This window comes from Lepisosteus platostomus, chromosome 17, assembly GCF_059453375.1.
Source record: "Lepisosteus platostomus isolate fLepPlt1 chromosome 17, fLepPlt1.hap1, whole genome shotgun sequence".
Taxonomy (NCBI): Eukaryota; Metazoa; Chordata; class Actinopteri; order Semionotiformes; family Lepisosteidae; genus Lepisosteus; species Lepisosteus platostomus.
Window position 1 is genome coordinate 25,775,406 of NC_142627.1, and position 15,945 is coordinate 25,791,350.

The 15,945-nt window shown below is 35.1% G+C and overlaps 1 protein-coding gene across 1 annotated transcript in view; it reads right to left on the bottom strand.

Annotated features, from left to right (window-relative positions):
* lmbrd1 (LMBR1 domain containing 1) overlaps positions 1-15,945 on the bottom strand; it is a 91,291-nt gene that overhangs the window by 52,484 nt on the left and 22,862 nt on the right. The window contains exons 4-6 of the mRNA XM_088609778.1: positions 11,353-11,450; positions 9,899-9,966; positions 6,448-6,536 (exon numbers count right to left, since the gene is read on the bottom strand). Coding sequence (XP_088465904.1) covers positions 6,448-6,536; positions 9,899-9,966; positions 11,353-11,450 — 255 coding nt within the window. The remainder of the gene's footprint in view (positions 1-6,447; positions 6,537-9,898; positions 9,967-11,352; positions 11,451-15,945) is intronic.

The window sequence follows — 15,945 nt, forward strand, 5'->3', positions numbered from 1 at the left end:
TTCTGAGATATCTTGTGTGATGTTCTTTAATTTTCATGTATGAAATATTCAAAACTCTAATCTGAACCTTCTGAAACTAGGATTCTATCAGCAGTGAATATTTCCTTCATTTATTACATACCGTGAACCAGGATTTCTGTATGAAAACACAGCTGGACACAAATCAAAACACAGTGGTCTCAAGAATGATTGGCACCCTTGATTAAATGGTATTACCAATTTAAAAACATTTGTTCTTAAATAATTTTATTAGAAACTTGTAGTTTTCCCAATTTGGATGACATAAAATATAGCTCATTATCACCGCTGTTTATTTTATATTGGTTTTTCTGTTCATCTTTATCAAGGGTTCCAATACTTATGCAGCCCACTGTAAGTGATTTAATAAGAAATTTTAAAACCAGCCCATAAACATCTCATCTGTCCATTACGTGCCACAGCTAAGGTTGACGGAATCCATACTGAGATTACTGTTTTATGATTTTGCAAAGCGTTAGTGAGGAAAAGTGCAGGTGTAGATTATGAAAATGTCACCATGTCATCTGTCAGTAGTAAAGCCAAGAGTCCTTGACTGACAGGCAATCAAGGACACACACACCTACCCTCACGTTTGTCTTCCAAAAGCCACTGAGACAAGGCTGAAAGCCACCTATCATGAACCTGACTGGTGGCTTTAAGCCCAGTGTGTGGTACTCAGGCTATCTGCACAAGAGCAGATCACTCCCTGAGAACACTATAATGTGGCCTTCAATGTCAGCAATGACAGAGATATGGTGATGACGCAGAAACAGGTAAAGAAAAACGTTTTTCAGGATATCGTTTTGAATCAAAGACATACATTGTTTAAAAAGGAAATTACAAAAACAACATAAGCATCATATAATTAAAGGCATGTCCTGTGAATACTGGGCAGCAAACATGCACATCCCCTGCCAGTGATTACAATAACAGGGCACCTACTGCTACTGAAACAGAGGATTGAGGTCAAACCTGTCAACCTTAGAGGTAGATGGGGAAAAAAAAGCTCAATTAAACTTTGAAATCCATTCCAGAATCTTTAAATCCACATATATCTTTATTTATGTTTTTATAAATTGCAACACAAAACCTTTTCTTGTTCAAGAATAAAATGTAATAAAATGTAAACTAGCAAACAAAGACGTTCAGGTTTTTCTTCTACAGGACATGCTGATTGTGGTTTCAGAGCCTTGCAGTCCTTGTTAACCATCTATGACAACAAGAGGACTATCACAAGCTACCTTGGTGGTCATTTCTTTGAGAAGAATTTCTGGTATTTGGACGATAGAGAATACTGTCTTATTTCAGTCATTGCTTACTTTCAGCAGCAGAAACCCATCCTTCAAGATCCAGCTGTTTCAAAAGGCATGAGGACTGCTTTATCTTCAGCTGCATGATTCTCTTAAAGCTCAAGCAAACTGTGCCCTAATACTCAGAAGCTTTGTATTAGGGGTTGATCTGGTCACTCAGCTGTCTACAATATGGAAAGTTATGATCTTTCATATTGTTTTATACATAGAGAGAGCAAAAAAAAATTACTCTAGCTACTCCCTGAAAACAATATCTCAAAAGAAATAATAAAAGAAGGAATTAACTGTAAGCCACATGCATGAATGATTAAAATATGGTCTAAATATATTGTCCGGGATGAGACAGAACCACTTAAAGGTATTGTAATTCCATGCAAAGCCAGACAATTTTGATGTGTGCATGACTGAACAATTCTGCTAAAGATATTCATGTCAATTTATTATAGATCAATGGACACTCTGTTGGGGACTTGCCCTTCATCCTTTGTTATTATTAAACATACCAGGACAAATAAGATATGGAGTACAGAAATAGATTATATTCAAGAATATATTCCCCCCTTTTATTTTTTTAATAAGAAATTTCTCATTATACTGCCCACAATTCAAAGGCAAAGTCCATGCATGACTGCGTTTAGTGCCTAGCCTTAGTTGCATAATTAAACAGAAATATCTTGTCACTGCAATAAAATATAGTGGCACTCATTTAAAGATTCATTCTGCATGACTCTTCACCTCACACTATTTCTAAGAAGAAATACCAGATGGAAGTTTTTGTCCAGTGCAAAAATCTAAATGTAATCTTCCTAAAAAAAACAAAAAGGCATTTGCAATAATTGGAAAATTTTAATTCCTCCAAGATGGTCCACTCTACTTATAAACAGACAATGGACTCAGACTGGGAATGGAAATGCATTGGAATGCTCAAGGTACACAATACATCAAAGAAGGACCAACTGGCTCCATAGATATACTGGTTAATGACCTGAAGGCATCAATTTCATACCTGGATAGAGGGAGACCTAAAACCTCAGGCAGTAGGCTATTGCTGTGAAGCATACACGCAATATCTTTCTTTCTAGATTTAACATCATTTGACTTAACAAAAACTAATTATGCTAAATAACCAATAAATCTGGTAAGAAATGTTGGTACACAACACACTTGTAAACGAATACAGGCACCTTTCATCTGAAATGGTACTATATATTTAGTTTAATACTGCTCCTTTTAAAAATAGTTCTTGACTTGCACATATATGTTTTGGCATCCTCTGCCTGAACCGTGATTAATCGGTTTTCACTGATGAATAGTTTAATAATGAAATATGTCACACAATTACAAAAACTATGGGCTGGAACAATATTAACACACAGTAGTGAATCTGCTTTCCTGTACAGAGTCACTGAGCTCCGAAAATATAAAATTTCTTCATAATTATCCACAAATGTCTTTTGAATCATCATTACTACTAAAAATCAGACACACATCGTTCCATAAAAAGAAACCAAAGTAAAAGGCTGGAAAAAAAACATTGAAAACAAAAAAAGTGCTATTTTCTTAAGAATAGAGAAAAGCTATGCTTGGCGAGTTATATTCAATTCGAAAAAGCGTGTTTATCACAAACACAAAAAAACAACCCACCTTACAAGAGCATCAGCTTTGTTTAGTTTTTTACTAGACAAGCAAGACTGAGATTGAGAAGAAAAGTTTTGTTTATTTAATTAAAGGCACGATACCTGCCAATCTAAGTGAAAAAACAAACCTAATGCATTGCCAAAGGTATTCACTTCATTCCAATGATCTCATTTTGTAGAATTGTAAAAAATGTTTACAAGTGAATACTTTCAATCAAATCCTGAATGCTCAAACTGAACATTTTTGTGGGTCAAACCCATGTCATTAAAAAGTAACATCAAAGAAAAAACAAAAGCTAAAATTTTAATTGCGTACGTATTCACTTCCTTTGCAATGCAAAACCTAAGTCAGGTTCAGGTGCATAAAATGACTTTGGCAAGCCACACATGTAGTTTAATGGACGCCGTCTGTATGCAATAACAGTGCTTCACATGATTCAGAAACAATACCTTCATCTTTAAGGTCCTTCAAGCAATTATTCTTTGCAGCTTTTTTATTTACATATATCTTTACAATCTTCACATATGATAGCAAGACACCAACATGCTCAGCAATCTGGCAATTCCCTCGCAGGCCATGGATTGGTATGGCCACTGTGCAAGCCAGGTGCACCTCTGGTAGACGAGAGTGAAGCTCAGATACAGACACAGGGGCCTGAGGACAGTACTGGGTCTTCTCACAGACCCCAGAGACAGAGTCCATCAGCAGGACACATCGGAATCTGAAGTTATCCCACCACTAGACTTCAGCTCCAGGGAAACAAATGACAGTACAGATGACTCACAGGGAGAAGCAGATGAAGCTGATGACCAAGTCCCTAGAGCAAGATGAGCTGTTCTGACATTGACAGTGTTAATGTGCCAATACCAAGTGGAAACAAAACTGAACAGACAATTTAACAAGAAATGAACCAGCATATATAACTTATCTTACAATAGAACATAGGAAAAAACAGCAAGAAAGTTTGTCATTTTTGTGAAGTTCTTACACTTTGTATCTGGCTCATTCCAGATAATCACATTTTAAATGTAACACCTTTATCAACAGATGACATTTACTAGTCACAGAAAAATTTTAGTGTAGGCGAGTACCCAGAGGCCATTTTACATGAAGAGTTTTTGAGAATTATTTATCACTACAAATTTAACTAGAGAGGACCATTTTAATCTGAAACCCAAAGGCCTTCCTGAGCAACAGGTAACTATTTTACATAGTATATGCTCATGGGGTTTATGGAGGCCCTTAAAAGGCACCATGCTGCCTCAGTATTTTCACTCTGTAGCCCGATTCTGTCGTATTTCATAAACTAACCAAGACTGGGCCTGGTGAGTACTGAGACAGTAGACTTCCAAAGGACAACCAGGGTGCTGCTGTAAGTGGTGTTTATGGACTAGTAGGTGGCACTCTAATCTGGACACAAAGCCCCATTAAGACGACAAAGGACAATGTCCTGCAGGAAGTTCCATCCTCTGGATGAGACATTAAAACAATGTGCTAACTACATGGTTATTAACTATCACAGCGAAATTCCACTTTAGGCTTGTATGATCTGGCCTTGCTTAATTCATTTACCAATGAATTAATTAATCAAATTCTCCAAATGCTGGGTAGTCACATTTCTTTATTATATATTGTACAATACAGTATACAGTTCCCTCCAACATTTTTCAAATCCCTGGCGAAATAGGAAAAATAAGCATCCCATAAAAGAAATATTTATACACTGGATAAATCTTTTGCTTGAAATACGTTAGAAAGTTATCTTAATAGCTCTGCTCAGAACAAAGGTCTTATACATTTTAGTCCAGAAAACACAAAAGTCACATTTATTTACACCCACCTCTGTAATTAGTACTTTGTATATCCATCTCTTGCAGGCAACACACTGACCATTTTGTATGATTACAGTATAACATTATTAGATTTTTTTTAAGTCAGACATAATTCAATTCATAACTCACTGTGCTATATGATGTTTGTTTTTCATTGAGGGTCAAACTATTTAGTTAAAAACGTTTTGGCACATAATAGATGTTGCATGTCACCCAAGTGGGTACTGCACAAGTGGATGAAGTGGGACCTATTTTGGGATATTTAGGATCTATTGGGATGAAAAGCATAACAACATTGCCATATCAGAGTGTAGTGGAAATCTAATGAGTTAATTGATTCTTAAAAATGTAGAGAGCTTTACAAACAAATATATTGGTGCTTTTAGATAATATTTCAAGGATATAACTGCTATGCTACAGTACGTGCAGAATTTTAGAAAACAGTTCGTCAACAAAGTACACTGTTTAGGTTAGTTTAGAAGACAATGTACCAAAACAATATATGCTGTCTGGGTCATTAGAATTAGCTGAAAGTAACTGATAAGCTTTGAATAACAAATCTAGTTTTTCTTCTCTCGCTCTATGATGTAATCTGTTTTCTCTTAGAGAAAGGGGAAGTTTTAGAAGGGACCAAGTGCTGAACTTTTTTACAGCGCAATGTCTTATAAAAACCCTGTACTGCTTGTAACAAATTGAGTCTCTGGTTGCACTTTGCGAAGTGGCAGCAGGGCTCCCAATATTGCAATATTGAAATAAAGACCTTACTCAGGTGAGAACTCTCTCTTGTGGCTTCCTTGATAGTTAAATTTCCACGACAAGAGATACACCTTTGGATATCCTTTTACTGCATTTGCCGACTTCAGAGAAGATGTGTTTTGGAAATAGCAAACATAATGTGAGCCTGGAAAGGTTCAGGCAAAAAGCTGTGGGGATTGGACTCCCCGCCCTCTCTTTGGTGATGCTTTAAAACGTGGAAGCCAAAAGGAAAAGAAGAGGAAAAACAGAGGAAGAAAAAGACCCTGTGTGGAATTGTGTGATGGGAACTGGGTCTGTGAAGTCTGTTAGCAGTTTGGCTGCCCGGTGATAATTGTTAGTTCAGCTCAGTTCATATTGTTTATTGTCATTCTGCACAGATGTACAAGAGAGAACGAAATAGTTTCTCCTGGGCCGAGGTGCACAATACACTAGAAGGTATTTGAAAGGAACTGAAGAAATTGGTAAGTCATGAAAAGCTTACGTGTCAAACTTGGGTTTGGCTCTGGGGTAATTAGCTCAGTAAACTTACGGCTGCAATATTGTCAACAGTATTTTCTGTTATCTATCTACAAAAAGATCAGTTGCCACAACACCCAAACTCCCAGGGCTGTCGCAATACATTGTCAAAAACATTACACTGATTAAATTAAAGGATCAATTAATATTTTAACCTTTCAGTAAAGAAAACTGGACTCCATGCCAAAGCTTTTTATATCTGTGCTGTGATAATATAATTTACATGGTACTTGTTTAAATTTTGTGAGCTACTCATCTGCTCATTCCCCACTTGTAAACAATAATGAAAACATATATGTTGAAGTATATAATCCCAGGTTAGAAAAGTCTCATGACCAATACTGAATAAATTAAAAATATCAATTAAGTTTACTTACGACTGCTGCCAAGCTCCTCAAACAAGTAAGTAACTTTCTCCCACTGAGTCGAGTTTTGATTAGCTGGTACATTGAGAGGAACAAAGGCACTGCAAAACAGAGAGCATAAATATAAATTAAATGTTTTCACACACTTCAGCCATTACATATAAAAACACAGAGGAATCACAAGGTTTTCACCTATTTATGTCAAACTTCAAAGAAAGCTTCATAAACTCTGTAGGTTGCTTCATATACCAGTACGCAAGAGAACAAAGGATATCTGGAACTGCTTAATGAGGTTAATAATAAAAAAATGTAGGAGACACACTTCACATTTTCTATCCAAAAATAGAGTAGTTCTATGACATCTCACTAATGGAATACAGAAACATTAAAGACAGGTTTACAATTAGGTGGACATGACCACTCAGCCATTTAAACTGTAACATTAAAACGTATACCAGCGGAGTGAAACTGACCCAAAATCAATGCGACATACTGATGCCTATTCATTATGTAACTTCTAAATACATTAAACCAATGCTGCACGACACCTCGTTCTTTTCCATCGATTACAATACTCTGAAACAATATTAGATAAATATTGAGAAACTGAAACTGTGGGCTCCTTTCAAAGCAAGAAAATGGTACTTAGAAGTATTATTACCAAAAACACAAAAACAATGAAAAAACAGTTAATTTGAGTACGATTCATTATACAAAACCATTTTCTGTTTTTACCTTTTCTCGTTTCTGAAACTGTTAAAGGAACCTGACAAACATGTTTGGACAACCTTAGAAATAAAGATACTGTACTTAAAACATTGAATTATTTTAGAAATAAGTATCTTTTAAAACTTTAAAATCTTAATCTGTTTGATGTTATAATCACAATACCAATATCTCTGTAATGAACATTAAATTCATACGAAAAACTGAAACATTTACTGTTACAAATGTTTTCTGCACTTTAAAGGCTACAATTACATTAATATGTTACCTGAAAGCAGTAAGATTATTGGAATAAGAATAACTTTTAAATTTCCCTATTTTATTGTAATAAGAAATGGGCTTTAAAACCATTTCGGAGCTTCCGTCTTATGTTTCCAGTTTCCAAAAGATGGATTTTCTGACTACATTTCAAGACCAAGCACTCCTGTTACAGCTCTCAGCTCCTGCCCCACTCCCTTTCATGTAAAGAAATACAACATAGCACAGCTACAGATGTAGCCATTTCTTCACCTTACACGTTATGAATGGTCTGACAAAGCTGCATAGTTAAATTAACCACTATCAATGGCCTTTCCTACACACAATAATTGTGATTTATTGGACATAGGAGGCTACAGGCAATAATGAATTTCATAATGCATGCAAGAAGCATGTTTGTAAAACACAAACTAAACTCAGAGAAGATGCAGAAGTCCAAGGACAGTGCAAAACAGTAATTCTGAAATATTAGAATTCTGGCAACAAAGCTGACACCTTATCCATAAATTACTTTCCAAGTTTTATTAAAGGATCAACAAGGAATAATATATTCACTTCCATCAGTCATAACAGAATCTCTTACATTATATGACACCGATACCACAAGGACATACTTAATTCTAGGGCATTTTCATTTACAGTTACAATTCAATTTATTAATACTTGATAACAGAACATAAGATTAATTTGAAATCCATTTTACAGCTGGGAACCTATACAAATAATCTTATAGCTTTCATTCACATATCTGAAATATATCAATAGTATCTCTTCTCCACACATTATGTTACAAAATTCTCAATTGCCAATCTGTACAGTATGATAGTTATTTCTTTAGACTTTCCGCGGATCAAAGCACATTTTATTTCCAAACTAAAGGTCTTCATCACAAAGTTAAATAATTTCCCTTTATCTACAGTGTACTCCCATAGTACCATTTTACTTGTTCCTCATGAATGCTATTGGTATATTGACCAAATTATTAATTAGCAAAGGGGTCGTCTCACCATTTCAATTGCTATCTACCACCTTGCATTTAAAAACAGAATGGATCTACACAAATTTAGTTCTATGATTCTTGGTAGATAAAGCAATTTGGTTTAGGCCTTGACAAACCACTGCAATCACTGGAAAGCAGTCCAAATGTAGTGGCTTTGTTCTAGAATCATGTATTTGTATTTTTATATTTCAAGACTTGTAGCAGCAGTATTTCTACCAGCTCTCAATTTGTAAACCATTGACACAAAAGGATTAAAATATATTTGTTTAACATAATCCTTGGATCTCAGGAAGTAGTTTAAAAACAAACAGAAAAGCATCGATATCAGCAGTTCCTGAGACCATCATTACTGACAAAATGATTCAACAAAATGTATGAATCTTCAATGGCTCTACTTAGAAAAAATACAACCTTTTTCCCCAAAATGAAATGGGAGAAGGTAGTTCAAAAGGCAAAGTGGAGTGAAATTACTTCTGTCACAGAAAAGAACTTTTCAAACCTGGGCCCACACAATCTGCCACATGGATTGGCTTCTTGATTCAACACAGTGTTTCAACAAGAGCTCTATTTAATGGTTCAGAGCACATTAAATTATGACTTGAACCGCAAGCATGTTACTGTCTGTAGTGAACAAAGAAATCAATTATGTTTATACCAAGCAAACATAGTTGAGAACAAACACTGTAAGCCAGGGGTTAAATAGAACACTGTTTCAAGAGGTCAAATCATATTAATCTAAAGGCCTGGACACATATCACTGTAGATTTTAGTATCAAGTCTCCTTTAAAGTACATAATCATACAGCCCTGTCATGACACAGCAAAATCTGCCTGCTATGAGCAAAAAGGCCTGCAACGTTTCTCTGCCCTGTTTTTAATCCACGGGAGACATAGATCTGCTGGAACTTGGCTTTGAATTAAATGAAGAGTGGGTAATGCACCATGAGACAGTTTTCTCAAAGTCTGCTGCTGGTAAGATGCTGTGTTACAATGTCAAACGTTCTACTTTGAAAGTGACACCTAGCAAGTACGTCTACCCTCAGTGCGAAAATAATACCTTTTTGCCTAATTTAAACAGTGCTGACATAGCTTCAACATAAACACAAGACTAAAGTTAACATTCAAGGACTCCAAAAACATGTGATACTATTCAAATTTTATTCAAATAAGTTTCCACTTTGCTTGTTTGGCAATGAACATGAAAAACAAACTTTCAATGCTAAACTCTTAACTCCACCACTCACTATGGAGAAATGTAACAGTGCAATGCAAAACACAGAAATTCAGTTTCTACCCAACAAAACTTTTTTGTAAAGTACGATCCAGTCCCGATCTCATTTTTGTGGGGGGTTTAGCAATATTTGTATAAACTAAAAGAAGACAGGGAAACCCTTGATTTACTTTAAAGCTCTCTTCATTGACTGAGCAAGATGGCACATTCAGACCCAGTGCAAGGAAGGTTTTCAGACCAAACACTCACCCTATTAGAAGAAGGGCAGAGCAGACAATGACAAATCCAACTGTGTACTTAAGCGCATTCTTCACTTGCTGTAACGAAAAAAAAAAATCTTTAATAAAATAAAGTTAACCAAGACATTTAAAATTTAAGTCTCTAGCCTGGATGATGGAAAGCTGACTTTTTGTTCAACTGCTGTCTTAAGCAAACCTGAGTGTAAGACTTTCAATTTTAGAAAGGCATTCAGATATGTATAAAAATTAGCTTTCATTCCTTTTTAATGCTTCATAGAACTAAGATAAACTGCTTTTGTCAGCTCAAAAGCAACATACAATTATGTAGCTCAGGTGGGTAGCTGTGTCAGCATGCATAGGCTGCTAAGGAACAAATAATAGGTTTATTCCATGCTGAAAAGAGAAGAAAGAAAACAACATTTCAGCTGTGGAGCCTTCTTCAGATGGCTTCACCAAAACCATTGTTTTCTTTCTTCTCTTTTCAGCATGGAATAAACCTATTAATTATACAATTATGTATTTTTGCCATATATTCCACTATTCTCAACCTCTTTGTGAATAGAAAAATATCCTAATTGGAGGTACCAATTGAAGTCATTAAGTAAAGACTTCACAGCATATTCTAGATGTAAGTAATTTATTTTACTTTATTATAAAACACTATATATATAGTTAATACAGTAATGTTTTCATCATACAACATTTCAACATGTATGGCTTTGTTGAATGTTTAAACATTATTTAATGCTTGACATGACAAACCTCACTAAATCAGTACATGTACAACCATGACTTCTGCATTTCTAAGATAAATACTCAAACTCGCACATACTCAAGAAGGCAGAGAAAGCTCCTCTGTTTGTAATACTTGTGAGGTTGCATATACTGCATGGAAGCTTCTTCCTCTAAGAATACAGAATTAATTATACCCATTTACAGAGTTACATGCAAACTCTGAATTGAAATATTTGTTTTTAGTTTCATCCATATGCTGTGTAAAGGTTAAATCAGTACACAGCGCAGCCATTTACCTAGGTTTAGTATATTATGCAAAACAGGCTTCTGTGTGGAGCAATGGAAGATTCATACTGCGCTGGACTATATTATAGCCATTTATCAAAGCAGATACTTCTATTCTTGTGCAAAGGTTGCTCCACCTTGTATAAATAGCTGAGCAGATTGTCATGGCAGGATCCTACATCTTTCAACAGATGCAGCTGTGAATGAGATCCACAGGTTACAGACAGTGTGCGCTCACAGCAGCATGCCGCTGTGGGCACCTGACAGCAACAAAGACAAAAGAACCTTCACAAAGGTGTCAGGTCAAGGGAGCCTCTACACCGTGAGCTACTCAAGCTGATACAGCTATGGTGGGCTAAGCTGAGCCACAATAACAGGCTGCAGTGCTGATTAAAGCCATTAACCACCTCTGACATTCCACCTCCTTATCTCCACAGAACCTACCAAACATTTGTTGATGTTGTCATCATCTTTTTCTTCATAATAGAAGTAGACAAATGGGATCCACAGGAAGACGCAGAACAAAATAATAGAGTACAAGGCTGCAAAAGAATGAGAAAAGTAATCCAGGATATTTTTTTACAACAGCAATATACATATTTAAGATTCTTAAAATGTGCTTTTCTTTAAACAGTATCTTGAAACAGTATATATGCATTCATAGATCTAATAGAACAGTATCTATTCAAAAGTGACTGTAGGATGACATGAAGGTAAGGTAAGAATGTCCCACAATGCTTTAGGGACCACTCAAGTCTTCTAAGTTATGACTGCACTTCCCTCCTCTTAAGTAAGATTCCATCACAATCCAAATCTTTGAGCTGCAGTTATGTTTTGTTTAAATCCCTTAGCTGTCCATTTGCTGCAGCATTTATTAAATTAATTTTAGGTATGTTTTACTTTGCAAACCTCGCCTCCCCCCAAAACAAAATTAAAATCAACTAGACTGAAAAAACACTTGTGGTGCACCTATTCAACCACCTCCTGCCCCTTGAGGACACTTCAGAACAGGCTTTTCAATCAGCCTGGGTTGTCACTTGAAGTAACATGGTGTGAACCACGCAGACATGAGCTCTGTGACCTTGACAATGGTCTTTTTTTCTGGATGTTTTCTGGAAGGATTTGGGAAAGTAAAATGACTGTCCCTGGTGCAGCATCAGAAGTCACAAGTCGTCAAAAGCATCTATTAATAAAATCAAATTATGTTCATTTAAAAATATCATAGCAACTCTAAAAATTACCAAAAAATATAGTCCACTCCACTATGCAAAAACCATACTGTACAAAGCCAACTCTTCCTTTGTGATGCTGAAGTGAAAACAATGACATCTTTACAGCCATTTGTATTGCTCAACTCCAACAACACAAGATCATATAAGACTCATGGCTATGTGCTCTTACCAGAAGCCTGAGAAAAACCCTTAACAGTGACTACAGGGGATCTCAATCTTCTAAATTCTGGCCAGACTATTAATATTAAAAAAGCATCCCGGAGGATGTACTAGATTGTTTTTTTATTCCACAGTAGACAAAATGTCAGAAAGTATTTAAGTCATTTCTAATGACATGTTGAAAAACCCTGTGCCCATCAATAAACCCAACTAATATTTTTGTACATAAAAGGTATTCAGTATAAAAAATACGCTGTTGTATACACTAATGTTATGATAACAGATGATTACAAAAGGAATCTCATTACACAGAATATGGAAAAAAATATTTTTACCATGAACAGAATATAAATGAATAAAACCTAAAAATAAAATAACTGTAGAGAAACACAGATACTGACATACAGAGAAAGACAGACAAACACAAGAACAACTACAACCTTTCGTTATTTTAGCTGCTCAAAATAACTATTTTTTTTGCAGGTACTCTTGTACTATACTATTTTTATGTCTTTTTTTTATAGGTTGCCCCACAATAGACAGCTTGTGAAAAGTTCCACATTGTAGACTTAAATGCAGTTATCAAAGGGCTCCTACTAGACTTACAATAAGAAAATAATACTGAAGATTCATTCAGATTCAGTACTTGATAACTGTCCTTGTTCATAGCCGCCACTGAGATGAAAATAAGATCCAATTTTCTTGCTGTTTGTATGACAAATGTACATTTTTAAGAATTTCTAACCTTTCCCCCAGTTTATAACTTTGTCACCACAATAAGAATTGTAACGAAATGGGCTAGAAAATCCAGTTTTAAATTTCTTATAATGGGATCTCTGGATACCCATGATGGAGGATGTAATAAATATGAAGAATCACCTTTAAAAGGAGGAATGTAAGTACATTTCAAACAAGTGGACTGAGTACCAATTGATTGTAATTTTAAACCCATAAAAGTATTTTAAAAATTGCAGAAACATGTCTAATGACTAACAATCAGCTCTTCAGTTTGAAGCATTAGGCTCTTCTTTAGAAAGAATCTCTCATAAAAGTGCAAAACAAATTTCCATAATGCATGTACATGCACTTTCAGCATTACTGATCATTATTAGGGTAACAATGTATTTAATGGATGTTATTCTGTCACTATGCAGTCTCTCTTAGAGCACTGTCACAGAAATCCATTGCATTGTGTAGCAAACATGTTGATCAGGTTCAGTACTGAGACTCCACTGGGTAATAAATATGGAAACTGGGAAAAGACCCTATAAGAGAAAGACCAAATATATATATATATGGTATAGAGTGCCAAAATAACATATATGAAAAATATTTTGGATGCCATGGATAAAATGTTAGATGGCACAGATTCAGTGTAAATGAAATAAAGATTCACTAACATTGATCATACCACAAGTATGACAAAGTATGCCATTACTCAACTGTCAATCTGAATCCATGTACAGTAGTTACAAATGTTGAAGAATTCAGTCTGAACCATTATTGTTTATTTTTAAAAAAAGAATAATACATGAAGAAAAAGAAAGCAATTGCATTTCACTATTCTGAAAACTTCTAATGTATTTACTAATTTACTAATTAAAATCTTAATTTCTTGCCTTAATTATTTTTCAGTGTTCTGCTTTTACAAATGCCTGTGGGGTGACTACGCCTATGACAAAAGTAAAACGTAAGCTTCCTGTTATTTTCTAGATTCCAGATTCTTTACAGCAAGAGTAACCTAAAACAGCACATTTCACTCTGCAACTTTACGTGTAAATATATGAACATTTACATGGTATAAAAAATTCAAACCCAGGAGTTTTGTAAAAACCCAGTCATATTCACATTTGATAGGTAGTTTTATATTCTATAAAGATCATACTGTGATACATTTAATTATCATGTTTTTTTTTAAATTGCTGCTACAGTAAGTTGCAATTATCCTTGCACATCTATCCTCAGCTCTTAACCCTATTTCCATCTTACTGCAGGTCTTGGGTCTTTCCCCTTTCGGCCATCAGTAATTCCCAGTGTCCAGCAGCTTGTTTCTCAATATTTTTCACAATGAGTAACATATTGCTGATTGTGCTCTAAACAGTCACTTTAGAGTCTAGATTATTCTGGGGTTAATGGTCCAAATTTAATTTCTATATGCTTATACAGGTTAATGGAAATTTTAAAGTTGCAATGGCAGTTAGAATACGCATAAGCAGTCTTCTGAAAGCACTCCAGTTGTTGCTTTTTTTAATTTTTGCTCAGCTGATTATATTAATTGGACCAAAAACAAAAACTTCCACTTGAAGGTGGATTTGTTTTTAAACATCATATTAATCTTCCGAAAGTTCACCACCAGAGTTAATTATTAACTTCATACAATCCTTGCATCTTTTTTTGTAACAAGTATGGTCTCTTAAATATTTTAAAAATTGATTATATGTATTTTCTATAAATGGTTAATCTTTCTTATAATGTACACTATAACATTGGCACTGTTAATATTCACAGATTTGTACCTTTTTGAATGTGAGTTTTCTTAAATAGAGGCATCAGCCAAATAAAAAAATGCATGATATATGGTATTATTAATAATAAAAGCCCATTGGGTTTTTGTATTGTTCTCAGAGGAGCATGTACTTTACACATGGTTAAACACAGAAATAAGGGAATTACAGTAATTAACAATAGGCAGCAGTAACCTTTGGGAATACTCTTCCTTCCAGTAAACTACAGAATCCCTTTAAACAAGGTACTGCTGTCTCACAATCTAGTAATAAATTCAAAAGGAATTTGATTGAGTTAACTTTAATAGCAGTTTGCTTAGTCTTTGGGATTTGCCATAAAGGCAACACATACATTTAAATAAAGTGATGTTCATCGTTCTGCTGAGACACGCTTAATGCTGCCTACAATCTCTTCAATCCCGACCGACTCATGAAGGAAAACAAATGAGAAAATGAAGCTGAGCCAGTACACCCATAGCATATGGTTCAGGGTAAAATAACAGACAATATTAATCATGAAAGCATGAATATTCACACACCAAGGGAATAGTCAAGGTGCATTACTACACACCTTCCTTTATTCCATAAGCAGGGTGAATGCTAAGGAAAACACCTCTGACCAAGGATATAATTAAGGAAATTATCCTTACACACATTTTTGCGTGTGGACGCACATCGACAAGCTTTAACACATATCTTACTTGTATTTTTGTGCCTTGAGTATAAAGATAAATGCAACAGTCTGATCATTATACCCTGTCCTTTTGTGCCAGTTTAACATGGAAGGGTTGTGCTTTCAGCAGGCTTATGCAGACCAACAGCAGGACAATCAGCAAAACAAAACTGCAAAATGTTATACTTTACAACATTTATTCACTCCACTGCCTAGCATTAACATGCACATAGCATAAATAACTTATTGTCTGGATTCTTTTGTGTATGTGTTTGTTTTGACTAAGTAGCTTTGCAGATTGCTCAAAATGACAGAAAGGCCAAAGAAAACCTAGACTTTCATTGAAGAAGTCAAAACAAATGAATTAATATGCTGCACACAACCGACCAAGCAAGGAATTTTAGAACACTGGCAGAAGATGAGGAAGCTATATGACATGTTGGTTTTAAGCTTCAGGGATTTTATTTTC